At 39.5% G+C, this 21046-nt stretch overlaps 1 protein-coding gene across 1 annotated transcript in view; it reads left to right on the forward strand.

The window, feature by feature from the left end:
• LOC109408718 (roundabout homolog 2) overlaps positions 1–21046 on the forward strand; it is a 493067-nt gene that overhangs the window by 379781 nt on the left and 92240 nt on the right. Inside the window, exons 3-5 of the mRNA XM_062855310.1 lie at positions 4498–5094; positions 14024–14293; positions 14842–15119. Coding sequence (XP_062711294.1) covers positions 4498–5094; positions 14024–14293; positions 14842–15119 — 1145 coding nt within the window. The remainder of the gene's footprint in view (positions 1–4497; positions 5095–14023; positions 14294–14841; positions 15120–21046) is intronic.

Here is a 21046-nt window from a genome sequence, read left to right on the forward strand (position 1 = left end):
CAGATGTAATCCCCAAAGTTATTCCATGATGAATTCTCAATGGAAGTCCAGGAGGAATCCCTGAAGTAATTCCAGGAGAATTCTTCGAAGAAATTCCAGGAATGGAATTCCTTTGGAGATTGCTTTTGGAATTGCTTCGGGAATTCCTCATGCAAATCCTTCCCTTTTCTGGAAAGATTCCCTCTGGAAACCTTTCGAAGATTCCTCCTGGAATTTCTTAGAAGATTTTGTCTGAAACTCTTTCAAGGATTCCTCCTGCACTTCCATCGAGAATTCCTCATGGAATTCCTTTGGAGATTGCTTCTGGAATTCCTTTGAGGATTCCTCCTGGAGCTCTTGCGAGAATTACCACTGTATGTCCTTTTATGATTTCTCCTAGAAATCTTTAGGGGATTCCTCATCAAATTTTCTTTGGAATTCCTTTGGTGATTTCTGCTGGAGTTCTTTTAAATTGTTCCAGTATTTCTTCGAGTGTTTATCCCGGAAATTGCACCTTCGTAGATGGTTTCTGGAACTCCTTCGAGGATTCCTCCAAGAATTTCTTCGGGGATTTCTCCTGGAATTACCTCAAGGTATACTCCTGAAACTCCATGGGGAATTCTTTCGGAGATCCCTCCTGGAATTCCAACAGCGACTACTTCTGGAATTCCTTCTGGATTTAATCTAGGAATTCCAGGAAATCCTTCTGAAAATCATTCGGGAATCCCTCCTGGAATTTCTTCGGGGACTACAACTAATAGTCCTTTTGGAATTCCTCCTGGAATCCGGGGATTCCTCCTGGAATTCCTGTGGATATTCCTCCAAGAATTCGTTCAAGAATTCCTTCTGAACATCCTTCTGGGATTTTTCCTGGAATTACTTCTCGGATTCCTCCTGGAATTACTCCGGGAATTCTTTCTGGAATTCGTTCGGAGATTTCTTCTGAAATTTCTTTGGGAATTCCTGCTGAAATTCTTAGAGATTCTTCTTGTAGATTCTTCGAGGGATATTCCTGGAATTTCTTCGGGATTGTTCCTAGAGTTACGTCGGGAATTGCACCTGGAATGTGCTAAGGGATTCTTTCTTGGAATTCTTTGGGGAATTCCTCCTAAAATTGTTTCGGGGAATCGTCCTGAAATTTCTTCGGGGATTCCTCTTGTAATTTTTTCGGGGATGCCTCCTGAAAATTCTTTGGGGACTCTTCCTGGAAATCTTTAAAGGATTCCTCATGGAATTCGTACGAGGATTTCTATTGAAAATTCTTTGGGATTTTTTTTTTGGGAAATCCTTCGGAGATTCCTCCTAGAATTTCCTCCTGGGATGACTTCAAGGAACCCCTAATTCCTGGAATTTCCTGGAATTCCTTTTGCGATTACTTCTGAAATTTATTCGAGGACTCCTCCTGGACTTCCTTCGGGGATTCCTTCAGAATGTTCTTCAGAGAGTCCTCCTGAAATTCCATCAAGGAATACTCCTGAAAGTCCTTCGGGAATTCTTCCTGGAGTTCTTGGATTGTTTCTGGAATTCTTTCGGGGATTCCTGCTGATGAAAGATTTCCCCAGGATCCCCGTTCTGGGTCTTTTCTTGAAAATCCTTCAGGGATTCCTACTGGAATTTCTGCAGGGATTCCTACGGGAATTCGTTCGAGGATTTCTCCTGGACTTTCTTCAGGAAATCCTTCTGGAATTCCAGGAAGAATCCCAGAAGGAAATCCAGAAAGAATCTTCGAAGAGCTTCCAGAAGTAGTCCTCGATAGAATTCCAGGAGGAATCCCCGATCGAATTCCAGAAGGATTTTCTGAAGAAGGTCCAGGAGAAATCCTCGAAAGAATTCCAGGAGGAATCCTTGCTGAAATTTCAGTAGAAATTACCGAAGGATTTTCAAGAAAAGTCCCCGAACGGGGATCCAGGGGGAATCTTTCATCAGGGAGAATCCTCGAAGAAGTTCATGTAGGAATCCCCGAAAGAATTCCAGGAACAATCCCCCAAACGAATTAGAGGAGAAATTCCCGGAAGTAATCTCAAAAGGAAGTACAGGAGGAGTCCTCGAATAAATTTCAGTAGGAATCCCAAACGGAATTCCAGGATTTCAGGGAATCCCTGAAGCCACTCCAGGAAGAAATTTCGGGAGGAATTTCCGAACGATTTTCAAGAAAATTCACCAAAGGATTTTCAATGGAAATCCCCGAACCAATTCCATGAGGAATCCTTGAAAGATTTACAGGGGAAATCTCTGAAGAATTTTCAGGAGGCGTCCCTGAAAGTATTACAAGAAGAACCCCCGAAAATTTTGTTTATTTGTTTATTTGTTTATTTGTTTATTTGTTTATTTGTTTATTTGTTCATTTGTTTATTTGTTTATTTGTTTATTTGTTTATTTGTTTATTTGTTTATTTGTTTATTGATTTAAAAAGTATAATCAGTTCAACTTGTTTTTGTTGTTCAAATATCGGCGTGATTACAATACTCCCCATTTTCGCATTTCAAGCACCTCACTACTACCAAGAAAATTTGAATCCGCTCATAACGCACGCTGTTCCCAACGGAAAAGCCTCCAGTTTCGCCTTAAACTGCGTTATTCGAACTCAACAACTTCTTATAAGAATAAAAAAATACCTGTTTTTTTTCTGAAATTTTCTCAATAAGTTTGTTTGATTTTTTCCAGGTATTCATGCATTTTTTTCCTGGGAATTTCTTCTCTTCTTCCACAAATTTAACAAATTTTTAGCAGTTATTGCAAGTTTTCCAGTAGTTCTGTATCACTTACCATAGCAACTTTTTCAGTAGTTCTTTGACAAAACACTTAAAGAATCCATTTGGCAATCCCTTGACGATTTCTTTTTGGAATTCTTCCAGAAGTTCCTGTAAAAATATTTACTACACAATTTTCTGTAGAGGTTGGACCAACGATTGTAACAGCATTCTCCTCCAGCAGACCTTCTTATAGATTTTTTTCTAAAATCTTCTCCATTTATTCTTCCACAAGTGCGTGCTGGAATATCTCCTAAAGTTTAACTGTAAATTAATCCAAGGTTACTGTCAGAAATCCTTCCATGCTTCCAGATTTCTTAAGGAAACTTTCAGAGGTATTATTCAAAAAAAAACAAAAAAACCTGAAGTAACGCTTCGCTTAATTTTTGAAGGAACTCTTCGGAAAGTTCATGAAGATAATTAAAACATGTCTGAAATTGCTTGCGGGCAATTCAGTGAATTCCAAAGAGGCGAAATTTGAGTGTCTCTTCGATAATAAACACTATCCATCCATGATGATACCACTGAGCATTTCCGGCAGTCGTGACAGCTCACCAGAGTAGCTTAAACATCTACAGAGCCCTTGTGTACATTGTTGAAAAGCAGCACGCGGTTCTTGAGGCTATCACCCTTGTAAAAATTTGGTGTCATTTTCATGATGTTGGAAAACGATGCTCTGAGCTCGAACTTCCTGCCAAATCTTGGAATTTCAAGCAGAATAATCCATCATGAACACTAACTTCAATCTTCCTGGGATACTTCCTCATGGCATAACAACATCTGAGCACATCACACATAATGGTTTTGGAGATATCAAAATTTTCTGCATGTTTGTGTAAGATTTTTTCCCTTCTCTTGTCTTCAATCTGAATTAACTTTTCACTCGTTGTAAGAAAGTCAATTAAATTTTCACCATTAATAGTGGACTAGTTTATGACCAGACTGCTGTAAATAAATTATGGTTTTTAACATTTTGAGCGTCACAATACTTTGCGTCCGCACTCTAACTGGACAAAGCTTTACTACATGTATAATCTTCTGGTTGATTCTTAAAAATAAAAATACGAGAAAAATAGCAAGAAACATTTGACCATCCTGGGCTACTTCTCAAATTTTGAGGCCTAATGTCAGTTTTTTACAGAAACATAATAAAACAAATTGAATGGTAAGGATTTTGAAAACTTGAAATTATATGATATCTATTAAAGATCCGCGATGAATATTACTCTCAATGTATTTTTTTCTAATATTCCATAAAATATCCTCAACATCTTCGAAGACATCATTTCAATTAAACAAACCGTTTTCAAGTTATATTTTTTGCAGATGAAAATCAGGTGTTTTTTTACGCTCTTTTTAAAAATGAGACAAGAAAAAAAGGTTATGTGTTGATGCAAAAGTAAATGATTCATGAAATCCAGCACACGTTCAAAATCTCATTCAAATTTATAAATATCTAGTCAATAGCAGCATTTTTTCGTGTTTAGGGCTGGAAATGCTCAATTTGTTATGTTATGTTATGGGGAGTTGATCTGGTGTGACGGTAAAACCACGTGACTATCACACCGAGGACCTGGGACCAAATCCCACTCCCGACAAACTCGCAAAATATGAGTTCATACTTCGGAAGGGAAGTAAAGCGTGTGTCTCGGTAATATGTTATACAGATAAAATAAATATTATGTTATGATCCATTTACACTCTTCCCATAGAAAACAACACTGATGACCTTCAACTAAAACTACTATTCTTCTCATTCTCTTTACAGCTCAATTCAGATCCCCGCGAATAACGGAACACCCAAGCGACGTCACCGTCCCTAAAGGAGACCCAGTAACCCTGAACTGCCAAGCCGAGGGCAAACCACCGCCAGTCGTCCAGTGGTTCAAAGATGGCGATCCGGTCAAGCTGGACTCGAACCACGTGCTCCTCCCCGCCGGATCGTTGTTCTTCCTGCGAACCCTCCACAGCAAGAAGGAACAGGACGACGGCATCTATTGGTGCGTGGCCAGCAACAAAGCCGGAACGGTCCACAGTCGGAATGCCACCCTGCAGGTGGCCGTTCTACGGGACGACTTCCGGGTGGAACCGAAAAATACCCGGGTGGCTGCTGGGGAGACGGCACTGCTGGAATGTGGCGCTCCGCGGGGAAATCCGGAACCAAGTATAAGCTGGAAGAAGGATGATGTGCTGTTGGATCTGGATGACTACCGGGTCAGCAAGGATCTGGCCCGCATCAGGATTGTGGATGGTGGGAATCTACTGATCAGCGATGTTCGACCGGGGGACGCTGGGCGGTATCAGTGCGTGGCGCAGAACATGGTTGGATCGCGGGAGAGCACTTATGCCAAGCTCGCCGTGCAAGGTAAGCTGTTTGGACGAGGATTAGGTCATCACTTATTTCTGGCTTTAGTTGATTAGGTGTTATACTAGGAGGACTAAGCTGGTTTTATTAATTCACTAAGATAGCTAAGATAAAATAGATATGAGCATTGACACATTAGCCCAATTCATTGTAAACACAAACTTTATTTATACACACTCATTATCATTGGAAACACTCGTGTCCAGGATAGTCTACGTCTTGCATTGATCCGCTTTTGTTAGCCAACGTATCGATGAACTGCTTCCTCAGAGTTTCCAAAGTGTCCTCGTAGCCTTCCGCGTCGGAAAAATTCTGCTCCAAAAAGGCACTACAAACGGATTCCACACCATTTCCACGAACAAGCGCTTGAGCAATCTGCCGTTGTAGCTCCAGTTCCTCTTCATAGCCCACTTCCCACTTCTCAAAGGCAGCACTCCTCAGGAAACAACGCATACGTTCCGTAATATCGATGGCCACAACGAGAGCATCTCTCGGATCACGAGTACGTTCAAGATTATCCAATGGGATTTCCAACTTCTTCCTGGTCAGGTAAAGTATCCCAACCACGAGTAGATGCAATGCTCCGATGACATCCGGAGTATGGGTGATCGAGTGTACATTCACCGATGAGGATGATGAATGATCTTGCAGCAGGTTTCTATTTTTATCGATGTAGCCGATCTGACGATCTAACAAAGTTGGAGTATGATGAAGCGAACTGACAAGACTTGAAGAGAGATCTCGTTTAGCGCGTCTGGTCTCTTGGTTTTCCGATTTGGCCACTCCCAGTAAGGTGTTCAACTGAACTTTGTCCAAGTGAAGGTCGTACTTATTTTTCGTTATAGCTGGCAAATTTATTGGTGGATTTCGGTATAATGCCCGTACTCGATCCGAAAGTTTACCCCAACTCAACATCAGCGAGTAGATGGTGAAGACAAATTCTGGTGTCCTCTGATCTGGATGACCGAGACTCAGCATTGGAACTATATTTTCAGACAGGTCTAAGGTTCCGACGGGTTTCCGAATCGCTTCTTGTACTAGTCTCTTCACTACGGGAAACCGAACCGCTTCAGCGAATGCCACCACAAAGGGACTCAAATTATGCTCCAGAATATCTGGGCGCATATCTTTGTCTTTGAGTTGAACTAGCTGTTGCAGCGATTCGCCGAGTTTACCTATTTGGAGTACGGTCTTCTCACCTTTGCGTAGAATATTGCCATAGATAAAAGGAGTCACTTCTACCGTGTTTTGAACGCCAATTACACTTTCCCAGGAATCTGGAATTTTCTTGTTGATTTCTTCGTACGCTTCACGGTCGATGAAAAACTCTCTTCCAACGACGAGTCCCACAATGTATAGGTCACTATTGCGATAGATGAATCCAACCTGGGCATCCGTACCACTGTCCTTGATGGTTACTTTGGTTATGCCGTCATTGCGCTTGGTAACCTTGATTTGACCGTATATTTCGTTCGGCTCGGTGAAACGCGAAACTAGACGCTCGATGAAATCGGTGTAAGCCTGAGATTTAGTTTTGAACAGGTTCAAATCTCCGACCAATTCGGTGCTACGCCGAACACGAGAAAGTAAAGCTTGCATTTTGGATTTTGTTTAATCGTGAACAAGTAAAGAAGTGGAACAATACTGACCGATTGCCTAGGAAAGAACATTGCTTTTATAATGTTATCAAGCTTGCTACATGGGACTGTTACATCATCAGGCTGATTTGAAATGGCAGGAAGCTGGGGTCAAACACATATTTGGAGCAAAACTCCTGCACGCTATTTCATTGTATACAGAGGTTTTAGGCAGCACTTTGCGCTCATCAAATACTCTGAAAACTTTTCGGTCTATCCCCTTTAACGTCAACGTTTTTTTTATCTATATTAAAGAGACTTTTAGCCCTAGGCTAGTTCATCTCGGGACCCACGCTTTACTTCCCTTCTGAAGGAAGAACTCACATTTTGGCGAGTTTGTCGGGAGTCGGACTCGATCCCAGGTCCTTGGCGTGATAGTCTAGTATTCTAACCATCACACCAGGTCCGCTCCACTAACGTCAACGTTTTATGGCCATAAATAGCCACTGGAAGAATCAGCGTCTTAAGCAGAGTGAGTTTTTTTGCATTTACAAGATACGAGGCTTGAGCTGATTACGCTATCCGTAAAATTGCACATAAAAATTGTCATAAAACCTCCACATTACGTACTTATCCATGGTTTCCTGCGCTTCAGCATGCACGCTCTCTCCGTGCTACCAATATTGCAGCAGCGAATAATTCGTTTCTCACCTGTTCTTGCCATCCTCGTATTAGACTTGTGGCGGTATTATTTTCGTTCGTCACTTTGTGTACTTAAATTGAGTCCGAGAAAGAGAGTTTAATCGCAAAAATCGTGAAAAACGAATAGTTTTTCACATTTGGATAGATTTTCTACTGGCTCCGTAGCCCTTGCCATAGCCGTAGCCATGAGGAAAGAAGCGCCCGTCTAGCGAATTGGAAGTCGTAGGTTCGATTCCCACCCGAACACGTGAATGTCTTTTCGTAAACCAAATCGTAAATTGTTCATCAAACACGTGCTTCTGTTGCATTCATAAATATCAAAGCATTTTCATTACTGTGAAATCAGAGCATGATGTTAGTTATGTTATCACATGTTCTCTTAGACGATGCGTTACGCCCTTATTTCCCCATCCATAAATGAATGTTCGGGATTTCCTAATGGTGCAAATCTGCAGTTGGACCATCTTTGTGTTGTTATCACAATTGGAGGGTTTCCCACAGGCTGCTGTTTCAAAATGCAGTGCCCAGAGAAAGCGAGAACTAATCAGTTACATATTCTTTCTTGTTTGGGAGAGGCAAACCACGTAACTACACAAAAGTTCTACTGGAAGGCAATCAATTCACTGCCAAAATCGACATAGAAGGTCAAATCCCACACATTTTTGAAACCAGACTGATAAACTGACCAAAGGCCATAATGTGCACATGTGTGCTAGTGTGTTTTAGGCCTATACAGTTCACTGATTTTTAAAAGCACCCCCACACCTCAAAAATTCGTTCATATATTCTTTCTGAAAATCTTCTTGATATATTTCCTCAGTTTCTCGAGGAATTTCTTCAGAAAATCTTTCTGTGATTGCTTCAGATTTTTTTTTTCAAAAATACATTCAAATATTTCTTTTAAAAATCTTTTAGAAACTATTCCAAGGGTTTTTGGAAAATCTTTCAAAAAACTGAAATTTTTCCTAAAATGTCAGGAATTCCATGACGGATTCTTTCAAAAAAGTGTCTAAAATTTAATTCACAAGTTTTCTCCAGAAAACTTTGGAAATTACATCAGGTGTTTCGTCCTGCGATTTCATCGCAAATTCGTGTATATATTTTATAAGAATTTTCTTTCAGGGGTTGCTTTGAAAAATTCAACCGGTTTCTAATTTTGGATAATCTACAAAAAATTCATCTTAGAATTTTATCTTAGGATAAAAGTTTTCTCCAGAAATTCTCACAGGAATTGCTTCACGGATTCTTAAAAAAATCTTCAAAGAATTCATTTGGCAATTAACTACAGAGATTGCCTTGCGAATTTCATCAGGATTTCTTTCCAAAATTTCTCAAATAAATCATTGAGTCAACTCTCAAGTAACATTTATTAGTCAAATAGACTAATTGACTATAAAAGATTTCTAGAGTCATCATGAAAGCAGAATAAAAGGTAAAAGGTTTTATGACGGTTCTTGTAACCACTGCAAGACTAATTAGCCCTTAAAATGCTACTTGGGCTGTGGATGGGTTGCCTCGAAAATTCCTTCTTGTGTTTAAGATTTTTTTTAGAAATTCTACCACTGCACAATGGTCCGAGGACCAACATTAAGTGGAAAAAATTAATAACTCAAAAACCATCCAAGATAGAGTCTTCATGTCTTCTAGACATTTGCTCGTGAGTCCAAGCCGCGTTATATGCAAAAGTGTCCTAAACGCCAAATCTTAAAATACTTCATATTTCAGCACCTAACTTTTTTATTTCAAAAGATATCGAAATAAAATGTTCTGCAAAGTTGAAGAAGGTAAAAACCCCGACAACTTTCTCGAAGAGCAGTTTTTTCTATCTCTTCAATCTGAGGAGATATAACTTATTGAAGAAATAAAAAGTCCGAAATCGGTTTTTTTGTCATATGTCAAAAACTATCATTTTTTCAAGCCTACTATGTTCAGAGCAATTGTACATATTGCCAAAATACACATTTCGTCAGAAGACATCAAAGCTGTACGATGTTTCTATCAAAAGATATAAGTATTTTTGTACTTTTTTAAGCCAATTTTTCTAGCGTAACATTTGAAAAAGGCGCAAGTGAATCTTTAATTTTCTCCCACCACCGGATCTAGTATGACAAAAACTGCATTTTTTTGTTTTGCGTTTTAAATGTGATTTGACTATGACCGTATTTTAGGCATCAAATTCACGAAAAATGACATCCATAATGTCCGAGTTCAACATCTACTCGATATTTCGATATCTTTTGAAATAAAAAAGTTAGGTGCTGAAATATGAAGTATTTTAAGATTTGGCGTTTAGGACACTTTTGCATATAACGCGGCTTGGACTCACGAGCAAATGTCTAGAAGACATGAACACTCTATCTTGGATGGTTTTTGAGTTATTAATTTTTTCCACTTAATGTTGGTCCTCGGACCATTGTGCACTGTTTTCTAAAGAGTTTTGTCTAGGAATTTCTCGGGAAATTTCTGCCATCTTAAATTTTGGGCCGCCATCTTGAATTTTAAAACTTCTTAAAACAACCTCCATTTTGAATTTTGAGCCGCCATATTGGATTTCGGGCCACCATCTTGCATATTCTAGTCGTCAATTTGGACTCCGGACATCTTATCTGTGCCAAATATACCCATATTGCATGGTTTTATATGTGACTCGACTCTCCGAGCCTTCTATCGAAAATTCGTTTTTTGGGTGAATATATAGCCTTTCAGTACACTTTTTGTACGAGAAAGGCAAAAACCTACCCCAAACGGGCAGTGGTAAGAATATTTCCCCCAACACTTGTAGCCTGAGCGGGTTTGAAGTGTGCCAAATGGTCAATGGCAACTAGATTGCCGCCTGAATTTTTGAGAATATCTTTCAAATAGAAACTGTTTTGTACATGTAATGGGCATCATGGATATATGAAAAAATAAATTGAGAAAAAATCAGGGTCACCTATTTTCTCGGAAAACTCAGGTGTAAATTCTTTGTTTCCCCTGACACTATTTACTTTGAAAAGTCATAACTCAAGAACGAAGCATAGCAGAAACAAAGTTTTTTTTAGAAAATGAAAGCTAATTTTCTCTGGAATCAAAAAAAATATATGAAAAGGAAAAAGTTTTCCACAAAATTTTCCATCGTTGAGGAAATTCATAAAGAAAAGCCGGAAAAACTATGCTCGAACTTGCGGGAAATTTTCAAAACAATATTTTTGAGAAGGTAGTTTGATAAGCTTTGATGGCTGAAGTTTTTGGAATGCACTTGTTTTTCGTTCTTGAATTATGGCCAATTATGTGAAAAATGACCATATAATATATGCGTACATGGCTATTTTTCACAAAATTGACCATAACTCAAGAAAAAAAATCCATTCCGAAAATTTCAGCGTTCAAAGCTTATGAAATTGTTTTCTCAAAAATTTTTTTTTTGAAATTTTTCCGCGAGTTCGGGAATAGTTTGCCGGCAGAAAATTTTCTTTCATTTTCATTAAAAAACTATGTTTCTACGATGCTTCGTTCTTGAGATACAATTTTTCAAAGCGAAGGCTTATATGATACATTTGGACATTTTTCAACAAAATTGGCCATAGCTCAAAAACGAAAAAAAGTGCATTCCAAAAATTTCAGCGATTAAAGCTTATGAAAGATAATTTTCCACGAGTTCGGGCATTGTTTTTCTATTTTTTCTTTACGAATTTTCTCAACTGTGGAAAATTTTGTGGAAAACTCTTTCCAGTTTACATTTTTTTTGGATTTCTAAGAAAATTTGCTTTCATTTTCTAAAAAAAACTTTGTTTCTATGATGCTTCGTTCGTGAGTTATAATTTTTTAAGGAGGTAGTGTCAGGGGAAAACAAAGAATTTCCACCTGAGTTTTCCGGGAAAATAAGGCGACCCTGAATTTTTCTTAATTTTTTATTGTTCATATATTCATGAGTCCAGCCTGTGGAAAAATTTTCATGAAAATCTGGGACCCTTCGGCCCAATTGGTACGATAATAAAAACAAATGCCGTAATCTTGTATATAACCTTTTCCATGATAGTAAGTGTCAATCATCTAATTTTCTAGAGTTTATCATTATTTGTAGGAATATCTGGGTAGGAGTTTCTGGGAGAATTCTGGGAAGATTTTATGAAATAATTTCTGAAGGATTTGGTGAAAAAGTTTCTTATAGAATCCCTAGAGAAGTTTTTGAAAGGAATTCCAAGGATCTTTCTGAACTCCGTGCTGGAGGAATTTCTGAAGATTTTTAGGGGGGTCTACGGAGGAATTTCTGAGGAAATCCATGGCATATTTTCAAACGGATTAATTGGATAAATTTCTAGAGTAAGTCATATCTGAAGGAATCCATGACAGTCTTTCTAAAGGAATGGTTTTAAAATAATCTAAAGAAACTCTTAGAGGACTATCTGATGAACATCGTGTGGCAACATTTGGGATCTGCTCTGGAAGTTTCTGAAAAAAAAAAATGGAAGATTTTATGAAGGAACCTCGCGAATATTCTCTGAAGATATCTTTGCGTGAAATACTGAAGAAATTATTATACGATATCTAAAAGACTCCTTGGAAGTATGCCATAAGGGATCTTGTAAAACATTCCAATGGAACCGTTGCTGGAGTTTCTGAAAAAAATGTGTTAGAATCCCTGAGAGAATTTCCAAAGGAATCCATGGAGGAATTTTGGAATAAAATCAACGAAGATGTTGCAAAGGTATCATCGGAAAAAAACAGTCTGGGGAGCATCCAAAAAATACCTGGAACATTTTCTTAAGGAAAATTTCAATGAATTTCTTAATGAATCCATGAAGGATTTTTCAAAGCGATCCCTATAAGAATCTCTGGAGGAAAAGTTGGAGGTATTTCTTAAAGAGTCCTTGGAGGGTTTTCTTAAGAAATCACTGGAAGAAATGTTGGAGGAAGAAGGAAGGAATCTTTGGAAAATTTTCAAATGGAATACTTGTAGAAATTTTTGAGACAATTCCGGGAAATTCCTGAAGAACTCCAATGAAAGTTTTTCAGGAGAACTCTTGGAGAAATTTGTAGAGCTTTCTCTAGGAAAATTTGTGAAGAATGCTCTGGGGAAATTTCAGAAGAAAATCATGGAGGAATTTCTTTAGCAATCCATAGAAGATGCTTCAAACAAATCACTGAAGATTTTTTTAAAGGAATCCGTGTACGATTTTCTGATAGGAATCCTTGAAGAAATTTCAAGAGGAATCTCTTGTGGAGTTTCTGAACGAAACTTGGAAGCATTGTTTGGAAGATTTTGTTTAAAGAATCATTCTAAAATTACTGTCGCGAAGGGGGCAAGAGACACACTTCCACCGGGCTGTTAGCAGCACTATCAAGATGTTCGTTTGTACAGCTTTTAACTGCAATTGAGTTTATTAATTAAATTGATACATATGTGAAGGAACTTCATGTACCTCACACTTTTCGGTGTACAGAGTGTTATTGACACAACCTCTGCTTGCCCGATACAACGTTATAGTTGGAATTCTACTGCAACCAACATAGTTAGTATTTTCAAAGGTTCAGCATAGTTATAACATTTTACCTAATCAACAGGACAGTAATAGAATAATTGCAAATTCGCAGCTATAGAAATTGGCGATGCTAACCTGAGCGAGAGATGATATAACAATTTTGATTAGGATTTTAATTTAGGTAGAGTATAACAAATTCCTACTGTATCTCACGAACTAGGTTTTAGAATTCACTTTAGGGTTTTCCAATTGTAAGGTAACGAATTCAAATTAGATTTTAATTTTGATTGATTTTTCTTTATTAAAGAGACTTTCAGCCCTTGGCTGGTTCGTCTCTACGTAGATTTTAACAAATTAATCGTAGATTCACAGAACTGGCTCCGGCTGATGTTCTCCGCATGAAATACTTATAATTCAAATGCTGTGAATTAACCAAAAAGGTAAAATGTGTTTCAACTTTAAACATTTTTTTTGGGATTTTAAATTTAGTGACCAAACAGATTTTCTGTTATAAACTATGGAAGTGCTCAAAGAACACTTAGTAGATGTGATACAGGTCAAGTTCTAGAGAGAACGTATAATGAGAAAGAAGAAAAAATAGTCTCTTTTCGGTGCAAAACTGCGTTTCGCAAACCAGTGCGTGGTGTTTTTGTGGCCAACATTTTCAAACACCCCGTAATAAATGTTTAGAAAAACGATAAATCATAGTTTTAAAAAGCGTAAACGCTTTCCAATTTCCATTTTCCAAATTTCTATTCAAAAATCTGTTACCTGTTGGCCATTAACATGACATACAACCGTGCGCTGCGCAGCGGTCGCTAATTTCGGATTTTAATTACCTAGTTGAGGCACATTTCTGGCGTCGTTAAGCCCCCCAAAAGTTTCGGATTCAGGTTGAGATCAAACGCGATAAATCTGTGCTTTTTGGGGATATCGTGCCCGAAGCGTGCTCTTCCCAGACTAACCAGCATATTAAATTGAATTATCATCCATACCATTGCCAATAAGCGGTCGTATATCAAACGATTAAATGGTTCTTCCTCTAGGAAAGTTCCGCACCTCGCTAATTTATGACAGTTTTAATCAGAGTTTGGTCATCGCCAAACACAACCACGAACAACAAACCCCATTCCAAAGTTGATTAATGACATTAATTACCCCATTTTTTTCGTCCTCTAACCTCAACAGTGAAACCATACTTCATCGCCAAACCGAGTGACGTCACGGTCCTGGAAGGGAACCGAGTCCAGTTCCAGTGTGCCGTGGGAGGAGATCCGTTTCCGCAGGTTCTGTGGAGCAAGGAGAATGGGCACATTCCCGTCGGAAGGGCCGAGATACTGGAGGAAGATCGAAGCTTGGTCATCCGGAATGCCACGCCGGACGATCGGGGCCAGTACATTTGCGAGGCGCACAACTCGGTCGGGCAGATCAGTGGCCGGGCGAATTTGGCCATTAATAGTGAGTATTGATTTGTATTTAGATATTGAGCATTTATAGTACAAAACACAAAAAATAGCTTTTTTTGACTCGATAGTTAAAGTCGTTTAGATCGATCTTTCGCCGAGAAAGCCAATATCCAAAACATAGTGAATAGTACTGATGGAAAAGAGAAACTAGTATGTGCAGCTGTATCTATCCGAGCCAATAGTCACGATGTTGTCAATCGTCTGTGTTCAAACATTTAGCGTCATAAATGCCTTATCAAGAAGTAATTTTATGACACCCTGACATCGATAATCTCTCCTGCCCCTGCGTTTCGCGATAAAATATCATTTTTACGAGCAACGCCGGATCGCGTTGTTCCTTTGGGAGCCCCCTTCGTTCTCCTGCTAAACATGAATGAGCACCCGATTTTTACAATCGGTGGTGCGACATATTTGATTAGGGATTCCGCGTCCGGCTGCCCGAACGGCAGCTCCAGTTGTTGAATCACGCGATTTTTATTGCTCTGAATTCCGATCTCGATACTCATCGTAACCCGCGTCTCCGCTTTATTCCACTTCCAGCTCCACCAAGTTTCACGGTGCGGCCCCAGGATCAACGGGTGGTCCCCAATGGGATGGCCTCGTTCCGATGCGGTGCCACCGGAAACCCAGCGCCGTCGGTGTTCTGGACCAAGGAAGGCTCCCAGACACTGATGTTTCCGAACAATACCTACGGGAGTTTGCAGATTTCCGGCCAGGGGACGCTCCAGATTCGGGGCGTCCAGCGGGAGGACGAAGGCTACTACGTGTGCTCGGCACTGAGCGTGGCGGGGTCCGTCACCAGTCGGGTGTATTTGCAGGTAAGGATTGTGGCTTTCGTCAAATATTTGAGATCAAATCGAAATTGAACAATTAAGGCACAGTGTCACAGACGTAACATTTGGAACAAATTGTATTAAAAATCATCGTCACGAAATCGTAATCGTATTAAAACAAGCCACCACTAGATGGCGGTAGTGAGCAAACGTCAAACAGGAGAAAAAACGATGCCAACGCCGTGACTGGTCAGTTGACCAACTACCGAATATTTCAATCAACCGTTAAAACTTATCGAAATTTCTGTGATGACCATATTGCTCACAAAACTCTACTGAAACTCGTTTGAAACATCCTTGAAACGCTTCTGAAAGCTCCTATGCACCCTGAACTCCCCTAGAAGCCTTTTAAATCTGCTTGAAAGTTCCTTAAAACACCTTCAAATCCTCCTGGAACCTCCTCTGAAACCATAATGTATGTCAACAGTAGTCAATTCTTTCATACCCCTTAAACTCCATGAAATTCCCTTGAAACGTTCCTGATGTTCCCCTGATACCCGCCTGAAACGCTCTTGAAACCCCCTTGAAATTCCCTTGAAGCCTTCCAAAGTTTCCCTTGAACTCTCTATGAAACCCACTGAGAACAGCTCGCTGACGAAGTATACAGTTTGGGTCGAAAATTACTAATTTAAAGGGAGGGTTAGTTCTCTCTGAAACCCTCAGAAACCTTCATAAAACCAAACTCACCCGTCTTAAGCATACCTGAAATGCTTCTGAAGGACCCTTGAAACATTCCTCAGTCCACAAACCGTCTGAAACGCTGCTGAAAGTGCCTTGAAACCCACCTGAAACCTTCCAAAGTTTCCCTTGAACTCTCTATGAAACCCCTGAAACCCACATGTAAAATCCCTATAAAACTTATCACTTCTGAATGGTTTATGAAAGCACTTTGAAATACTCTGAAACACACTTTAAACCACCTAACGCCCTCTTTTTCCTGCATGGGTGCTTTCTACTGTAATCATGATTTTTTAATGACACGGACACCGTCTTCAGCCAGAGGCTGTACAGACTGAATGAAAATTAACACTAGACAACGGACACACGGAGCATGCACCAGTGGATATGGAGAAGAAACTATCCTCACGAAATGGAACCTCTGAAACTTCTTTAAACCGTATTTAGCTCTCTCATGAAAACGTCATAAATCACCATTAATATCATGTGAAATTCCCTAACACTTTATAGATCTCCTCTAAAATTCGTCTGAAGCACCCCTAAAATGTTTCTGAATACCTCTTGAAACACTCTTACTTCCCTGTAGGGGTGCATATCGATTATTACCATTTTTTGATCTGCCGTGGTAATGAAGCCCCCCCGAAACCTTCGTGGAACTTTTATGAAACCTCCTGAAGCAGTCATTAACCCTAATCCTTTGAAACATTTCTGAAAACTTTTCGAATTTACGTGAAACTCCGTTAAATCTCCTTGAAACCCCCTGATACATCATATAACTTCAAAAATCCGTCTTAATCACCTCTGGCAGGCCCGTGCACAGAAATGGCGCCAAGGGAGGGGTTTTTCCCGATTTTGGCAACAGGCGAAGGGGCGCCTAGTGTATAAAGCGTCAGTATTGGAGGGAGTTATACCCCTAAACCACCCCCCCCCCCCTTGTGCACGGGCTGGACCCCTGGCATGTTTCTGAAAGCACCTTGAAACACCCTGAAACACCCTGAAACACCCGTGAAATCCTTGAGCCCCTTTAAGTGACACTGACCCTCATAAAAATGTCCACTAAATCTCTCTCAAACCGTTCCTAATACCTCCGTCTGGAAGGCACCTGAAATCGCCTTGAAAGTACTCTGAACCTAGTGGATAAGGCTATGGATTAGGCTAACTAAGGTTAACTATGGTCCCCAACCCACGGGATACACATTCACTGCGATCATTTATTGATCTGCCGTGGTGAAGATGCCTCCTGAAGCCCTTATGAAACCTCCTTAAGCAGTCATTATAACCATCATTGTTTGAAACGCTCCTGAAAATTCCTCGGAATTAGCGGCCCAAAACTCACTTAAATTTTCATGAAACCTCCTGAACACCCGTGTAACCCTTAAGCTCCGTTAAGCGACTATTTATTGGCTTATCGTGGTAATGACGCTCCTGTAGGCCCTTAAGGTCTGAGGTCACGCTTCTCACGAGAGAGAGGATTTCTGGCTTTTTGGCGTATTATGCGTAATTTCTCGAATATGAGACCGAATACCATAATTTCCTCATGTGCAATTATTCTGTAGATATCCTAGAATATTCAGTGAAAATTTCACGATTCTAGGATATTCCAAATTTGAATACCGTGGTCAAGAGCGAAAAAATCTACAAACAAAAAGTAGATGCTTATGCATTTCTCTTGCTTATTTTTCAAATAAAAAGGTAATGTATCCTCAAAAGGCCATGTGCAAATATTGTTGTATGTTCATAGATGCTGTAAACGTAAAAAAAAGTACATGTTACCGCATAAAATTTCGTAAACCGTGCTGTTTAGTAAAAACGGTTTTATAAAAAACCACTCAAATTTGAGAGGAACCAATCTCCAATTACTGTGGCTCTCCGCATCGCTGGCTCTTGGTTTGCGACTGCGGTGCGTTTAGTAATTCACCTCTAAAGTGCTCGAACCAAAATAAATCAAATAAACATTTTATTTTATTAAATTTGTAACAAATGACAGTGAAATACTGTTTCAATTCTTCTGTTTCATTGTTGTTTTGTTAATAAATAAAAGAAAAAATAATCAATAGTAGAAACAGACAGAGCGAACAAGATCAACGAATAGGAACACAATCATCTTTGAATAATTTCTGAACCTGTTAGATTTTCTTATAAAACTTGTGTATTTCAGGGAAACATGTATCGCTTTACAATGCATGAGTATTCTGCTTTAGAATATTGATATATATTTTTTTTCTTTTTTTGGGAGTATTGTTCTCACTGGGACAAAGTATGTTTCTCAGCATGTTGTTATGTGGACCAATGCGCGTGTACTTATTCTCGTTTGAGTTTTGAGCGGTGCCATGCTGCATAAGTGGCCATGGAAAAAAGTTCATTTTCTGTGAATATGGTACTGCTCCAACGTCTAATTAGTGAAAACGTGCATAAGTCCAAGAACTCATCCATAGTAATAAACTTTTACATTTCTCTGCCAATGATCAAGCTGCTCTTGTATATCGTGTGGTAGACACGAACATACACGGAGCACACGAATGTAGAGAACATTTCCATAACGAACATTTTATGACTCGAACTCGGGCTCGAAGGGGGACCGAACCACCATTCTAGACCACCTAGACTTTTAGAAAGACTAGGAATTCCTTGCCCATATCTGGGTCCGCTAAGGTTATTTGAGGAATTTCCCAAGAGTCTGGGAATAATTCTTGATTTTTAGAAATGCCAACTACAGTCGCTTACGCCAACCGCAATTTCTCAGCGGTCTTGCATCCAATCCACCTGATTTTTTTTAGTGCAGTTATTGCTTACTATTGACTCATCACAAACAAAATATAAACTAAATTGGTTATAAAACAGCCTGCAAAACGCGGTGGGCGTAAAGTTGGCAGCGTCTGATATATCTGATTGTATTTGTTGTCTATAGCTAGGTCCGCTAAGGCAGTTCGAGAATTTTTGAAGAATCTATGCAAAATTCTAGACTTTGAGAAATACTAGGAACTCCTTGTTCACATCCGGGTTCGCTAAGATTTTTTCATGATTTTCTAAGTGTCTAGGAGTTTCTTTCTTTATTTCTAAAAATATCAGGTAGTTCGAGGTTTTTCAAGGAATTTAAGCAAAACTCTTGATTCTTAGAAATACTAGGATTTCCTTGTCCCCATCTGGGTAAGCGGAAGCTATTTGAGTCCCGAGAAAATTCCTTATTTTTATAAATACTAGAAATTGCTTGCCCACATCTGGGTCCGCTAAAGTGGTTCGAGGATTTTTGAAGAATCTATGTTAAATTCTTGATTTTAAGAAATACATACTAGAAATTCCTTATCCACATCTGGATTCCCAAATGTAGTTCGAAGATGTTTAAATAATCTTTGTAAAATTCTTGGCTAAGAAGTACAAGGAACTCCTTGTCCACATCTGGGTCCGCTAAAGTAATTCAAGAATTTTTTGAAGAATCTATGTAGAATCTTTTTGGACTTTTAGAAACACTAGGAATTCCTTGTCCTCATCTGGGTGAGCCAAAGTTATTTGAGGATTTTCGAAGCTTGTAGTAAAAAAAATCTTATGTCCTCGGTGAAATCCTGGAGGAACTCCTAAGAAAAATATTTTTGAAACTTCAAGAGGAATTCCTGGAAGAACTCGTAAAGAAATTCCTGAACATACTCCTAGAGAAATTTCCGGAGGAACTCTTGAGGAATTTTCGACTTCTCGAATTCTCCTAATAGAATACCCAAACGAACTTCTGAAGGATTTTCCGTAGAATCTAAGAAATCCCATTGAACCTCCTAGAACAATTTTCGGAGGAACTCCTAGAGGAATTCTCGGAGGAACTCCTGGAGAATTATTGGAGGAACTCATAAAGGAACTTCCAGAGGAACTTCCAGAAGAATTCCCGGAGGAACTGCTCGAGGAATTCCCAGAGGAACTCCTAGAAAGAAATCCCATTGCAACCCGTAGAGTGATTTCCGGAGGAACTACGGCGATTCCCAGAGGAACTCCTGAAGAGTTATTGGAGGAACTCCGAAAGGATTTCTCGGAGAAACTTCTAATGACATTCCCGAAGAAATTCCTAGAAAAAAAAGAATTCCTGGAGGCACTCCAAGAGAAACTTATGGAGGTACTCCTAGAGGAATTTCTGGAGGAAATTTTAGATGAATTTTTGAAGCAACTCCAAAATGAATTTCGGGAGAAACTTGAAAAGGAATTTTGAGAGGAACTCATAGAATAATAATCTTGGAGAAACTTCCAGAGAGTTTGCTAAAGAAACTCCTTGAATAATTCAATAAGAAACCCCTACAGAAATTTCCGGAGGAACTCATAGTAAAATTCCCGGAAGAATTCCTAGAGAGTTTCCCGGATAAATTCCTAGGAGAATAACTGGAAATAATCCTTTTAGTACTCCTAGAGGAATTTCCGGAGAAACTCGTCGAGGGATTCCTGGATAAATTTCCGGAGGAACACCACTCCTAGAAGAACTTCTGGAAGAACTCTAAGAAGAATTTCCGGAGGAACCTTGGGAGGAACTCCTTCAGGAATTCTCAAAGACACTTCTAATAGAATACCCAAAGGGACTCCTAGAGGATTTTCCGAAGGTCTGAGAAATCCCATTGAAACTCCTAGAGTAATTCCCGGAGGAACTGGAGAATTCTTGGAGGAACTTTCAAAAAGAATTTTCGGATGAACGTCTAGAAGAAATCCCGGAGGAACTCCTCCAGGAATTCTCGGAGGAACTGCTAGAGAATTTCCTGGAAGAACTCCTATAGAAATTCCCAGGAGAACTCCTCTCCTTTCCTGGAAGAACTCCTATAGGAAATCCCGGGAGAACTCCTCTAGGAATTTCTGCAGGAACTCCTAGAAAAATGCCATTGAAACTTTTAGAGGAAATCGCGGAGAACCACCTAGAGAAATTCCCGGGAGAACTTCCCGAAGATGATTCCGGAAGAACACCTAGGAAGAAATCTATTTGGAACTCGTGAAGCTATTTGCGGAGGAACTCATAGAGGAATTTCCTGGAGGAACTCCTTGAGAAAGTACCAGAAGACAGCCTAGAGGAATTCCCGGAGGAACTCCTAGAAGAATTCCTGGAGGAACTCCAAGAGAAACTTATAGCGAAATTCGTGGAGTTACTCCTAGAGGACTTCCCGAGGGAACTCTTGGAGGAATTTTTGGAGGAAGTCCAAGAAGAATTTCGAGAGGAACTCATAGAATAATTCTTGAAAGAACTTCTTGAAAAAAATCTGAAGAAACTACTTGAG

Source organism: Aedes albopictus, chromosome 3, assembly GCF_035046485.1.
Source record: "Aedes albopictus strain Foshan chromosome 3, AalbF5, whole genome shotgun sequence".
Classification (NCBI taxonomy): Eukaryota; Metazoa; Arthropoda; class Insecta; order Diptera; family Culicidae; genus Aedes; species Aedes albopictus.